This window comes from Scomber scombrus, chromosome 7, assembly GCF_963691925.1.
Source record: "Scomber scombrus chromosome 7, fScoSco1.1, whole genome shotgun sequence".
Taxonomy (NCBI): Eukaryota; Metazoa; Chordata; class Actinopteri; order Scombriformes; family Scombridae; genus Scomber; species Scomber scombrus.
In genome coordinates, this window is record NC_084976.1 from 23317747 (window position 1) to 23333293 (window position 15547).

General features: G+C 39.5%; 1 protein-coding gene across 1 annotated transcript in view; it reads right to left on the reverse strand.

The window, feature by feature from the left end:
- thsd7ab (thrombospondin, type I, domain containing 7Ab) overlaps positions 1-15547 on the reverse strand; it is a 147893-nt gene that overhangs the window by 42530 nt on the left and 89816 nt on the right. Inside the window, exons 12-16 of the mRNA XM_062422842.1 lie at positions 12758-12873; positions 11572-11707; positions 7794-7897; positions 5415-5609; positions 3806-4072 (exon numbers count right to left, since the gene is read on the reverse strand). Coding sequence (XP_062278826.1) covers positions 3806-4072; positions 5415-5609; positions 7794-7897; positions 11572-11707; positions 12758-12873 — 818 coding nt within the window. The remainder of the gene's footprint in view (positions 1-3805; positions 4073-5414; positions 5610-7793; positions 7898-11571; positions 11708-12757; positions 12874-15547) is intronic.

The window sequence follows — 15547 nt, forward strand, 5'->3', positions numbered from 1 at the left end:
CCACACAGTAGTTTACAATGAGACTCAAAAAAAAAATAATCTCTTTACACTTGCCAGGACCTACTTGCATGCAGGGCTCGTGGGTGCAAACACTGAACACCATGAAGGAATAAAGTGTGGCTGATTCACCATGATGCTGCTTTCTATACCCAAATTATATCCACTTGACAGTTGGTTGGCCCGGGAAGCTTTATGTCCACCTTTTGGCTTCAGGAACCATCCAATATTACTGCCTGATTTTTAACCTGCTACATTCCTGCACTACAATCATCTCCGAGGCTATGGGGGAAGTCTAATCCCTGGGCCCTTTTGAAAATAACTGAGGATGCACAATCATACTCAGGTTGGAGCACAGAGGAAAGGGGAAAAAAGTCACTACAGGCCAGAAAGAGCCTTTGATGTACTTGACTAACCTCATCAAACATAGACCTCAGTCCTGAAACCTTAACAGCACAGTGCCTACATGCTGTAACACTCAAAACAGCATAGACTCAATTACACACACACACAGGCCCTCAGTGTGTTCCTATTGTTAATACCAATATGGCTCATCATGCGCCAACAAATCTGCTCACTGCAGCACTGCTCAAGTTAGCAGCTTCTCAGCAAGATGCTTGCCCTTAAGCTTTACCCCCTTTGTGGCTTCCTGCAGTGACCAGATTCCCACATCCTGCTAAAGACGGGCCGAAGCCCCCTGAGCCTTTCTGTTACATTGAGTCACGGTAAAGGTCAAAACATCGTGGGTCACTTATGGTATATAAGAATATGAATTGTCATATACAAGACATTGCAGGGTACTTATATGATTTCCCCTACTAGCATAGTATTAATGGTATTTAGCAGCCATTTAACCATTACTTACTGTTCAGGGTCACATTTGAACCATTTTTACATCTGAGAATAGTAAAAAAAACAAAACTTTTTTTTCCTTATAGCCAGAAATTTGATGAACTTAACATAAAAAGAAGGAAATATATTCGACATATATTCATCCAAAAATGTCATTCTTCACATTCAATATCATTTGTTAAAATAGTTTCTCCTGTCCTATAAACATTAGACCATTAAATAGTGGGGGTTTTTTTCTTCCTAATAAAAACTAAAAAAATCTTTCTGCTGTCTGAAAGCTTAATTAAGGATTAATCTCACATTTATCTGTGACTGATGAAGTTTGTTATTGGGACTAATTGTGAGGAAATTCTGTGATGGGTTAGAATATGAACAGTATGTGGGGGTTAAAGGTTACTTGTTTGAATATCTACATTAATGTTAATTAGCCTACTTGAATGTTAATACATACAGTACCAGGCAAAACTTTGGACACACTTTTCACTGGTACATATTCAGAGACACAAGTTCTCTTCTACGTTTGATATGTTTATAAGTTTTTCTGTGAGATGGGATTGCAATTTCGTCTGCAACAAAAACCATGACAGGGTTGAAAACTGCATTAATATCGTCCCTCATTATGATGGCAGACTAACCGAGCCCTGACTTCCTCGGCCTCAGTCTGGACTTGGCTTGTAGTACAGTGAACATGACAAACACACTAATTAGATCTCTTTGTGGCTGACTGCAGTTATTGCTCGGAACTAATACAATCAGCAGTTTGTCATTCGGATGTTATTTGCTTCTTGTGCTGCTGATTATTACATCCTGCAGTCAGTCAACATTCATACGACTAGGGGAATATATAACGTGTGCCACTTGTACAAACTTTTTCTAATATATTATTCTCTGTAGCTCATAATTCTCAAATTGTTACTTCCTGCGACAAACCCTGAATATAAAAATAAGACTGCTAAAAAAGACTTTGCAGTATCTTCCATTATAACATTCACACCCTCTCATAAAGGAAGGAGGCAATCTGAGAAGTGAGCAACAGCACAAAGCTTGGATCAACGGGCACTTTTAATGATAATCCCCCCTTTTTTCTGTTGATGTCTGTGGAATACAGAGATAACACTGACACAGTTTGCCTGATCGCCATCGTAGCCGAGGGCATTGTGTCAGCTACAGAGTCGTGGAAGGGACCATGTCTTCTCCTCTATCAAGATTAAAAGTGATGATGATGATGGCTGAGATGGAGAGAACACATCACAGAAAATGAAGGAGGGAGTGACAGAGACAACGGCGGAGGAGCGGCTGAATGAGGGGGGATAAAACAGAGATTTAATGATATCTGTGGGATTCACATGTGCTAACGCCAAGCCTCATGAATGTGTTTTCTTTTTTTTTGTGCGCACCTAAAAGAATATTTCTTTTCTCTTTGCTCAATGATGCTTGAAGAAGAATGCATGGATGCACAAACACGCGCGCTCACATTCATATAGGTGTAAAAATGCAGACGAGCTGACAAAAAACAAACACAAATACACACAAGCATATACACACACACACACACACACACACACACACACACACACATACAACGCCGTCCTTACGATGTGCTCTTGTCACACCCACACTCAGATTAACTGACGCATATCTGAATCTGACTCACACAAGGAGACTAAAACCATGTTTATATATGCACAACACTGATGTATTCATTTGAACATTTCCCGCATTCTATTTCACAGCAATTTCACAACGAGTTTCTGAGCCCGGATTCTTTGCTTGAAGTATTTTGGATCTAAGATAAGACCTTACAACGAGGAGACAAATGATTCTGACAAGGAGTGTGCCAGAAACAGGCCTCCTTATGTGAAAATTCGGTATTCAAAATGAGTCGCGAGCCTCCATGGGAGGGGCTTTTCCGATGTGAACAAACAAAACCCTTCGCCTCAGATGAATATTTAACAGAACAAAAAGTTATTCTTGCATCTGCAGCTTTCCAATGTGCTACAGTATTTCTCTCACCTGAAACCAAGAAGTCATGGCAGCCGAGGAAAACAGGATTTCCTGCATAATGTACCTCACCTCCAGCATTGTATTTATGTGCTTTAATGCAGATTTCTGTCAGAGGCTGTTTCCATCATCATCAGGGGTCAAAGGCCAAACTTTAACGTCAGTTCATCCAAACTATGAATAAAACATATTTTCCAGCTGACCTCAGCCCAACATTTAGCTTTATCTCAATTCAACTGAAACATCTCTTTCAAGAAACTGTCTGTGTGTCATTTATTTTTCAATACTGTGAGCACCACAAACAAATAAATCAATTAAAAAATCTATTCACCTCCATTGTGTTGAAGTGGAGGCTCAAAGACAGAAATGGCAAAACCTGTAAACCTATAAATATGACTACTAGGGATGGGTATCGGTAGTCGTTACCTTTTAAGGTATCGACCGAAATAAATTTAAACCAAGTAGTATCAAAACGTCTCCTGTCAAATGATACCTGCAATCACTTATTTTTGCACCCAGAGACTATTTGTATGGACTTGCAGCAAATCAACGTAAGCGTTCTTCGATTTAATGTGACATGTGATTGGCCCACTGCCACAGCAGCTACAACCCGTTTGTGGTGAAGTCGTGGTGAATTTAAGTTAGCACGCTTAACAGTTCAGCAGCCAAGATGCCACCGCTCTAAAGTGTGTCTACACTACACGCCTGTTACACCGGATAAAAGCAAGAGTATAAAATGTGGAATGGGTATCGAATGAAGTACTCAGTTGGTGTTGGTATCACTTTAAGTTTACTTGGATTGGTACTGATATTGTTATTTTTTAAACAATACCCAGCACTAACAACTACACACTTCTAGAGGTAACTGAAACCACTTATATGTGTGTAATTTGGGTGAATAAACGTATTAACAAACCAACAAACTCTCTGATTAAACCTCTGCACACACACTCACCGTGACTGTTGCAGCGCAAAGTCTCCACCAGCCTGTTGTCCTGGTCGTAACACACCATGGCCTGGTAGCGGTAGCCCTCTCCACACTCCTTGATGTCTCCCTGGACCTTCATCCCCAGTGCGCTCTCCACTCTGCCTCCTTCGGGCAGGATGCAGTCTGACCAGTTCCCCACCGGTTGGGCATTATATTTGTCACAGGGGCAGTACTGGGTCTCACTCAGAGGGTACATTTGTGTGTTCTTGCACTTGTCTTTCTTCTTGCTCCTCCCTGAGGAGTGGAGAGAGAAAGGGATGAACACAAACGCCTTGGGAGAGGTGACTGTCTGATGGTGTCTGTGGATATCTGTTTCTGTTAGGCTGAAAAGCCGGCGAGTTTCATCATGATGTGCTGAGGCAACTTACAAGGCCTTATTTGGAATAGTGTACTCACTACAACGAGGCCAGATGACGCAGCATCTCACATGCATTGAAGTGAGAGAGAGAGAGAGAGAGAGAGAGGGAGAGAGGGAGAGAGGGGGGCAACTCTTCATGATAGATTACGGCGGCAAAATCGTTTCAAGCAGAGTGCTCTTTTACTGAAACAGCATGACATTTTTTATCCTCAGACATGTCAAGCATCGTTAATCATAGATCACTGTGCAAGAAACTTCTTTTTCTTGTTGCAGCCTTTCGGTAGGAGTGGTTTTCATATTTAAAAAGAAGGAAAAAAACAACAACAAAAAACACAATATGACTTTGATTACTGTCTTTCTAACATCCCATCACATCTCTATCTGTGCGTGTGGGTGTCATCAACTGGTATGACTGTATTTTTTTGCATTAAACTCATTACAGCTGAGGTTTGCAGAGTATATCCTGCATTGGATTCACACATGGTTGTTGTCAATTACATCTGAGCTCTTTTGCATGTTATAATCTGTCTATAAAGGTCATATTACCTACAGGAAGCAGCAGAATATAGTGTATGCCACCTTTACCACTCACTTAAAGGAAGGACAACCTAATGATCTTTAAGTCAGCAACAAAAAAGTCTAAGCCTGAAGGAATATTTTTTTACTGGTAAAAGGATAATTTTACTGATAACCTTTCCCAAATATAAGATTCTGGATAAAACTACAAAATCCACACCCCCTCTTTTCTGATTTAAAGCTAAAAACTATTAAAGCATAACCTCTAAAAGTGTCTACATGCACTACATTACCTCTCTATTCTTTTAAGCTAAGTTGATTGGGTCAAAAATATACTCAACTTTTACACCATTGGAAAATAAAAGTAATTCAAATCCTTTTACTTACAATTTAAAGTTCACTTTTTCCAGTATCCTCTCATGGAGGTGCATCAATGATTGACTATGTTGCACAAGGCAACTGTGTAGTCTGACGAGTTATTTCAGATTTGTGGCTTTAATCCCACTGAAGTATTTAGCTGGCAAGAACAATCTGAATAGATTTCTGACCTTGTGTTTCACTCCTCTTGGATCATTGCCCACCAACATTACTCCCTAAATTGCCTGGTAGCTCACAAACACTTTAACTACAGTGCAAATAGGCTTGTCTGAAAAGGCTTCAGAACGACAGCTCAATATTTATGTTGTGCCATTGTGATCTCACCTATCAATGCCCTCTTTCTAGTGCGGACCCCGACACAGTCAGCTGTGCAGGACGAGAACTTGGACCAGTTGGTCAGCTGGCAGTCATCCTGGCAGGGGAGCTGACAGCGCTGAGTGATGGCAGGCATGGTCTTGGCGAATTTCAGACACTCACTGATGTCGGCCTGCGTCCCATCCAGCTGGCGACAGGACACAGCTGGAGGAATTAGAAGAGGTTGGGTCAAAAAGGGGTCTATTATAGTCGAATGTTATATTGTTCCGCTAGACAGATGAGCAGTCATAGTAGGTACTGAAGAGCGCAAGACAATATAGTATCGTAATATAATGATATAATGAGAAGTGAGTGAGCTGCAGTTCTGAGGTACAAAATTAATTTACTGAAGTTCTGGATGCAAATTTTATATACTTGAGGTGCATTGTTTGTGTATTTCCATGTCATGCTACTTTATACTTTCAATCCAACCCATTTTAGAGGATGCATCTGTTTCTCAAGTAGAGTTAAAGACATTACAGATTCAGACTTCAGACAAAACATAAGCTTATAAAATATATACATTTCCAATATTGCTTGCCAGTATTGCTATATATCTCTAACATGCACAATAACAGCACGTAATATACTTAGGGTTATTGTGCATATACCTGCAGCTTCTTTCAGTCTTCACAGTTTCTACACTATAGTACATTATACTATAATAGACTTAAATATTTAAGCATATTTGCCTTGTGTTTTAGCTCCATAAATCCATACTTTATAGTAATGTCAGACTTGATGAAGTTCCTCCAGAGCAACAACTGTTATAAGGCTGAATATCCCTCCATCTGACTGGTGAAATGACTTTGATATGTAAAATGGTTTGAGCGCTCCTTTAAGTAAGAAATAACATACATCTTCCATTCCAGGTGAGCTACATGAAATCATATAGACAGTCAGAGGGGAACTAAGGAGTTAATGAAATACATCAGAACCGTATAATTCAGATTAGATCTCACGGGTGGCTAAATAACAATGATGAGCAGAGCAGACACAAATGCATCTCTACCTCAATTGGTTTGAAGCTCACGAGTCAATTCATCTTCGCTTGCATCATCCCTTTCTTTGTACTTTCAATAAAGGGTATTACTTGTGTTGGTGCAACATTTCATTTTTCTTGTGATGCAGGCTTTCTGCAGGGCTCTACCATCATAGAGAAATCAATCTCTATGCACATTTTTTTTTTTTGTCTTGCTGAACCCACGTGGGCCCGCACAATTGGTTTGGAAAGCCTTCGTCTGGTGGTGTGTGAGGTCAGGTTTTATCTTGCGAGAGCGTGTGTGTGGATGAAAGAGAGAAAAACAGAATGAGAGTGAGAGAGAATAGAACATCCTCTCAGATGTTTTGAGGTTTTATAGTGCTTCTATTTTTTTCTCACCCAAAGAAAGACTCTGTACAACATAATATGCTGTCAGGGAAAAAAAAACATACCATAAAAGACAGCATGTCTCATTTGGTTTAAGTCAATGACAAAATGATTTCTGCCATTTAGAAGTGTCAGGGGTGTGAAAGCAAGTGCAGGAGGGCCTGGGCATCAGGTGTCAAGTGGTATCAAATCACTGAAACGCCGCACAGAATTTGTAATATAACGGTGAATAAATCTAAAGTGGATCTTAAAGTATTTTCATGGATAAACTGATTCTTCTGTCCATTAACGTAAGCTGGTGAAGAAGAAACAGAAATATAAGCCCTAATAATGGCTTTCTATAGGAGCTGGCACATAATGAAATTGATCATTCTGCGTGACCCCCTGAAATTGGATTTTTTTATGAAAGCCTCACAGGACAATCCATCCTCTATAAAAAAAGAAAGCAAGAGGAAATATGCCTTTAAAGAGGGAAAGCCACACAACTCCTTTAAACTACTTGCCAATTATGCGTGACACCCATATGAACAGGAGGCTGGGGCGAGGTGCAGCATCTTCTCCCCAATTTCAACAAGAGACATTTGATTAAAATTGCATGACAAGAGCCAGAGGAAGAGAAAAAAAAACAGTGGTGAAAGAATTCAAACTGTCAAACGAGTCTCAAGAGGCTCGTGATGAGTTGTGAACACACTTCCTTCCCAAATTCACTGAGGATTAAAAAATAAATAAAATAAATAGATGTTGATGTTGTTGATGTTTTTTTAGGCGTGTCAGCCTCAGTTTGCGTTATGTAAGCGCGGTGGATTTGATGTGTGCTCCAAGTAAATTGGCCCTTTCTCTAAACCTTGGCACATCCATCTGCTGCCTCGTGGCTGCGATCCAGATGCACCGCAACGAGCAAAAATTTGATTTACGGTGATTAGGAATGGTTCAGTGAAGATGCAGACAGAAATGGGAGATGAAGAGATTGGTTCTTATACCTCTTGTTTGAAGTCCTGGTCCACAGGTCTCCTGAGCACCGGTGCTGTCCTGTCTGAGAAACCATGGGACCAGCTGACACTTCCTCCATTTGTGGGTTTTCCACCTGGAATAAATCAGGGCAGAAGAGCCATATCAATGCAACCACAGTGTCAGTAAGTAGTTCAATACAGTCCACGCTCAAATCCATCGGGAGAAACTCACATGTATTTATTGTTATCAGCAAAAGAAAAAAGTTTGTTAAAAAGTTGAGGTTTAAGGTCATTTAAGAAATATTACTGTCATTTATTTTTGTTTGAGAGCTGCATTTTCCTGCCCTTGATCATGATTATTGCAATTATCATTAAAAGTGACAATAATTGTGCTGAAAACAAGATAATCTCTTGGAGCTCCTTACAAAAAAACCCATTGATTCATTTTTATGAATTATCAGGCACAGAGACAAAAGAATCAAAGGGATAACATGTTAAAGTGCACTTATTTCCAACATGGTCCCAAGCTGTTAGAAGACAAAGACAATACAAGACATTCAGCATTAAAAACTAAACAAAACGCAATCCTAAAAGATTAATAACACACCAACTCAATTCACCAAAAAAAACATCACATCAGAAAGACAATGACAACCAAAACAAACTATTTCATTGCAGATATCACTGTAGATCTTTTACCCTGTTCCATAAAAAAGTCCAAACCTGACTTCTATAAGCTTCTTTCATATTTGAAGACTTCATGTGTCGCTCCACAACATGAAACTGGTACTGTATAAACAAAAAGGAATGCACAGTGGTCCTGGTATTATAGTTATGTTGAGTGTGAACCATTGTTATCTGAAAACACAAATATTAAGGAGCGTGCCCATTAGTAATATTGTACATATGATTGTCTATTATTCACCTTTAAACTGGTCACTGATTTGATCAAGATGTATTAAATCGGTGTTTTAAGGTATATTTTGTAATAGCTCTTTAATCCAGTCCTACCCAAAGTACTCCATATACAGTATATACACAATTAGTTAGTTTGCCCCATAACGTTTTACAGGTTTTACTGTTTTTTTAATTCATGCTAAAGCAGATTAAACAAGGCAGTGTGCATCTATCAATAAGCAGTTGATACTTTTAGTGTGAAGAAACAGTTAAACAGATACAGTATGCAAGTGTAGAGGATTCATGATAACAGAAAAAGCAAATAATGTTATGGAAAAGATAAAAGAAGCAAATTAGGTTTTAATAAAATTATTTGCTGTATTGAAAAACACAATCAATCAATCAATCAATCAATCTTTATTTGTATAGCGCCAAATCACAACAAAGTTATCTCAAGGCACTTTACACATAGAGCAGGTTCTAAACCGTACTCTTCAAGTTTTAATTTATAAAGAGACCCAACATTCCCACATGAGCAAGCATTTAGCGACAATGGCAAGAAAAAACTCCCTTTTAACAGGAAGAAACCTCAGGCAGAACCAGGCTCAAAGTGGGCGGCCATCTGCCTCGACCGGTTGGGGTAGAGGGGAGAGAGAGGAAGAATAGGAGAGAGAGAGAGAGAGTAGCACATTGAAAATAAACATTGAGGCTAGAAGGTCCGGGACTGGAATCTGTCATCCGGACGTCTACAGGCCCAGATTGCCTGTGAGATGAGAAAGCACAGACAACTCCGGGGAAGAAGTGTAGGTTACTGAATGCATTAATAGTACATGAATGTTATTGGATATAGATGGATGGATAGAGAGAGAGAGAGAGGAGGAGAGAGGAGCTCAGTGCATCATGGGGGTAGGAGTCCCCCGGCAGTCTAAGCCTATAGCAGCATAAACTAGGAGCTTGCTAACTATAAGCTCTATCAAAAAGGAAAGTTTTAAGCCTACTCTTAAAAGTAGAGAGGGTGTCTGCCCTCCGGACCGAATCTGGGAGATGGTTCCACAGGAGAGGAGCCTGATAACTGAAGGCTCTGCCTCCCATTCTACTTTTAGAGATACTAGGTACCACAAGTAGGCCTGCGTTCTGGGAGCGCAGTGTTCTAGTAGGTACATAAGGTACTATGAGCTCTTTAAGGTATGATGGAGCCTGACCAGTAAGAGCTTTAAAAGTGAGGAGAAGGATTTTAAATTCTATTCTTGATTTTATGGGAAGCCAATGCAGTGAAGCTAAAATAGGAGTAATGTGATCTCTCTTTCTAGTTTTTGTCAGAACGCGTGCAGCTGCATTCTGGACCAGTTGGAGAGTCTTTAGAGACTTGTTAGGGCAGCCTGATAATAATGAATTACAATAATCCAGCCTAGAAGTAACAAATGCATGGATTAGTTTTTCAGCATCATTTTGAGACAGAATATGTCTGATTTTTGAAATGTTACGCAGATGAAAATAGGCAGACCTTGAAATTTGTTTTATGTGGGAATTAAAGGACAGATCCTGGTCAAATATAACTCCTAGGTTCCTTACAGTAGTACTGGAGGCCAAAGTAATGCCATCCAGAGTAGTTATATCATTGGATAATGTGTTTCTAAGGTGTTTAGGGCCAAGCACAATAACTTCAGTTTTTTCTGAGTTTAACAGCAGGAAGTTACAGGTCATCCAGGCCTTTATGTCCTTGATGCATGTTTGTAGTTTAGTTAACTGGTTGATTTCATTAGGCTTTATTGATAGATATAATTGAGTATCATCTGCATAACAATGAAAATTTATTGAGTGTTTCCGAATAATATTTCCTAAAGGAAGCATATATAAGGAGAATAGTATTGGTCCAAGCACTGAACCCTGAGGAACACCGTGTTTTACTTTTGTTTGCATGGAGGATTTATCATTGACATTTACAAACTGAAATCTATCTGACAGATAGGATTTAAACCAATTTAATGCTGTTCCTTTAATACCAATTAAATGTTCAAGTCTCTTTAACAGGATTTGATGATCAATAGTATCGAAGGCAGCACTAAGATCTAACAGGACGAGGACAGAGAGAAGTCCATTGTCTGATAAAGTTAGGAGGTCATTTGTAACTTTTAGCAAGTAACAAGATAGCTATATAGTCTCAACCTAAAAACTCTTACTGCCACAAATAGACCAAAACCCACAATGCATTGATCCTTCTAACAAGTATTGTGTGTGTAGCCAAACGCCTGATATAGAGCAGCTTATTCCTCTGTGACACAGATCTACATTTCTGTCCAAAATGATCAAAACCACATCAATGAGCTCCATCGCTGTGCTGGGTTACATGTTTCACTACAAAAACCTGAGCACTGTAGTGTATTTTAAGTCGATCCCGCACACTGTTGCCACTCTCTCTCTCTCTCTCTCTCTCTCTCTCTATCTGCACCGAATATGCCAACAAATGCACTATTTATTCCTGCTTGATGTCTGTGAAGATTCTCAGTCATCCAGGTCACAGTTATCTGAGGAGGGTTGAATCGAGGGCAGTTGGACTCGGTTGTAGACACTTGAAGACATTTCGGCTCTCATCCGAGGAGCTTCTTCAGTTTGAGTAATGTTTGCTAAGAGCTGAATTCTCCAGCTGATTTAGGATATTTTGGCCTTTTAAAAATGTATGTATTCATGACCTGTTTTTAAAAGATTTACATTTTTAGTAGGAACTAATAGGCGACACAGAACTCAGTGCTGGTTTTGGTGCTTCCATTGGATTTGTTGACAACAGGGAAACTATAGAATAATGCCAGCTGTGTTATTTTAGGCCCTCGAAATGTATTCATCTGAGTAAAACACATGAAATTAGCCAAAACTGTGTATGAAGCCTCAATCTGGATTACTGTCGTGCTTTTACCTGAAACCTGGACAGACTTTGGGGACCTCACAGTCTTTCTCCTCCTCCAGCACCTCTGGACACTCCTGTCCTCCGTTGGATGGCAGCTGGATGACAAGACGTTTCCTCGATTGCTTTCTCTTCATGGCGTTACCAGCTGAACAAACACAGACAGACAAGTATGGAATCTGAATAAGAAATACCCACATTGGGAAGTGATGAGAAAAATGTCAAAATGATAAGCAAGGCTGCTCTGTTAGTAGTTCTTGAAGAATGAGCTTGGAGACCAGTATTGGCAAATCGAATTGGACAGCTATCATAAAAAACATGCGTGTCTGATGACTCGGGTATATCAAGCCAACAACAATGATGTACAGAAATCCCATTAGACCTTGGAATTGACTCAGATGAAATTTATGGCATTTACATGAGTGGAGATGCCCTTGAGTAGTTCATTAAAATGAAACGAGCCTCTGGATAGTCCTGAAACCGGCTTTACACATTAATACGTGGGTGGTGCGTAATTCTTCTGCACAAGGTGAAGATATCAACAGCATCAAATTAAAATGCACAGCCATTGGCGTGCGCGTGTGTTCAGAATGAAGAGATTTATGCTACGGTGTCGCACGAAGAGGTCATCGAAATATGGACGATAATGATTTTCAGCTGTAAATCAATTTAATGTATTCACTACTTCTCAACAGCTTGGGCAATGGCTCTGTGACAAAGGTGACCTCATGTGAGCGGTGTTTTTCTATCGCAGCGTGAAAACAACAACAGTAAGAAGCACTTGCTGACACTTGTAGCCACGGGCGAGTCCACTTGCCAGGCGCACTTAAAAGAGGTCGACCCAAAGGTTGTCTTACATGCCAATCTGTCAAATTAATTATGTGTAACGAGACACGAGTGCACTTTGGGGTAGTTAATGTGTCCAACACTGTGTTGAGGGTCTCATCTCTGCAGTTTTACCACACGATAAAATTAAACTTGTCTCTGTGTATATATCTAGACTGGGAGAGAGAATTAAACGAGGCCTGTTTAATTGATTATTATCATACTGTAGTTCATCATTCCATCTATTATGCCAAATATGTTTCAGAAATCCTTAAAACCTGAAAACGTATTAAAAACATATTCTGAATCTTCTGCATAAGACAGCTGGGTCGCTTCAGCTTGCAGGCAATTTCGTTTATTTCTTCCACTGTACCTGCGTCACATGTAACAGGGCAGGGAGTCCAGTCGCTGAAAGGGGTCACGATGCAGTCTTTCTTGCAGGGCAGCTGACACGGTCGTACTGTGCTGGGGCGAGGGCCGTCTGGACACCTGGGCAACAGAAACACACACACAGCGGGACTGTGGAGTAACATGGCTGGAAACTCTTCACAAATTCACCAAAACAGAACAGCGAGATCTCAAAGGCTGAAAAAGGAAAAAAATAGGGGGGGTTTGGAGTGTTAGATTCTTGCTCAGTGGGGTTTTTGGGAGACAGATGAATCTCAGACAGCACAATAATGATGAAAACTTATACCCACTGTAAAAACAAGCTCAGGTAAGACACGTTTTTGTGTTTTCTTAAAAGAACACTGAATAGATCTCCCAAGCTCTTTGGCTTCAGAGTCATCTAAAATAAGGACCAGATAAAAACCCAAATCATGGTTTGTATTTCTTCCCAGTTTAAGCCTGGTTTCAATATCCTAAATACAAAAAAAGAGAAGGGAAATCCCATAATGTCGCCCTGAATGCCCAAATTAAATCCTGGTTTTGTTTATGGGCACTTATCCACTCAAAGGAAGCAACTTTGAACAATTAAGCCTGAAATCTGACCTAAACAGAAGTAAGTGAGCACTTTGGTCAGAAGAATACCTTTGATACCATTTTTACATTGAAAATTATTTTGTGTGGCTTCTTGTTAGTGAACTTTATACATTTCCAGCACAATTTTGGTGCTATATCAAAAAACATAAACAAGTTTATCCAAACAGTAAAGCATCACTTTGGCCCGTGAGAAAGGGCAAATGCAAAAGACCGAAACCAGGACTGACGGGAAAAAAAAGTCTTTAATCACGATGTGCAGGCAAAAACAAGAAAAAGAGCAGAAACACAGGGTTGACGCAGAATGGACAAGTACAAACCAGGAAGGACAAGACAGAAGAATTAACTTAAATACATACGGGATAATTACAAATGAGGCACAGGTGAAACACATGGGGTAAGGAAATAAAGCTAACAAACACAAGGAGAAAATTTCAAAATAAAACAGGAAATAAACAAACAGAAACATATTGTCCTGGCAGGATGTGACATTTATATATATTTATATCTACAGTGATGACTCAACTGACATTTAAAACAGTGTCTGGTAGAAATAATAAAACATATTTTATATCTAAATTTAGGTTTGGCGCACCAACCATCTGGGCATTGCTTTCATACTGAATGCAATTATTCTAGGCACAATCTAGGGCAATAAAAACTGATGAAAACCTCTGTAATCACATTCAGTTTATGAATTTTTATATATATATATATATATATATATATATATATATATATATATATATATATAGATAGATAGATAGATAGATAGATAGATAGATAGATAGATAGATAGATAGATAGATAGATAGATAGATAGATAGATAGATAGATAGATAGATAAGCTGGTTTCTGGCTGACAGGACTTGAGTGATATATACAGATGAGGTCGAGATGACTCTACAGAGCAACGTAGCCTTGACAGGAAATGTTTAGCAAATCAATACACAGATGTTTCACATGATTCCTCTCTGCTGAGGAAACTGTAACATGAGGCTAAAGCCAGCAGGCTGTCCTCAGGATAGAAACTCCCTTGTTTCAACCGGTGAGTGATTATCCTTTATATAGCACAGAATTCAGGGTCAAGTGGAGGTTTTTCGAACAAGGGTTATGGTTAATCTTCAGTCATTTAAGCACCCAAGGTCCCCTGTGCATACTACTGGACCAAGATAAATAGGTCAAGATAAACCTGCTGAAAGACATCTTGTAATCTGATCCCAACAACACCACGTCCCCCGATCCCACAGAGGGATGTTGCTGCTCTGTTTCCTCATCCTATGGCTGTACTGTGATCATCTGGGTCAGGTTTAATGTTGCTATGAATGAGTGTTCTCCTCTGGGCGTTCCACACTCGTTAGTATGGTGTTATCAGGGAACCGATAAGGAGCCTCACAGGCAAAATGTAATAATGTAACAGCGACACAAGGAGAGATTTATTTTTGTTACCAATAGACAGAGCTAAATCCCTCTCAAGCGGAACAAATCCTCTGGTGTCTTCATACAAGTGAATGGTCTCCAGAAAAAAAAAAAAAAAAAAACAGCTGCCAGATGCAGCAGGGGAAGGATATATTTACATTTTTCAGCATTGAGTTGATGATCACGTCGGTTAAGTGAATGAACAGGTGTCTACCTCGAGGAAACTTCAACAGGACACAAGGCTGCTAAGATTCAGCCTGTGAACCCAGAGATTGCAGAACAGGATTTTACCAATTTAATATATGAGGCTATTTTTACCCCGTAATCTCTACAGTCTGTGGAGATCAAGAAGCTCTTTATCAGGGGAAACCTGGCGTAGGATGAAGACAAAAATAAACAGCGTACATAAATCTGCAAGATCTAAATACCATTGTATATAGAGCACAGAGAAAAATATAATTCATTGTATAAGTGGTCCAATAAGCAGGAGGCCAATATTAAATCTGCTGGCTCATGAATCAAACTAATTTAAGTCTCAGCAAAAAAAAATGTTTTATTCTTTTTATTTTGCTCAAACTTAATTCTTGGCTTGAGTTTGAAATCACGACAATAAATCAGTTACTTTACTGCCAAATTATTTTGCTGCGAGCATCAAAAAGAAGGCACATTAACTAGCTCGACAAAATTCTACAATTTCTACAAATGTAGTATAAAATGTAAGTTTGTTATCTATGACAGTGATCTCTACTGTAAATGTAAATGTACT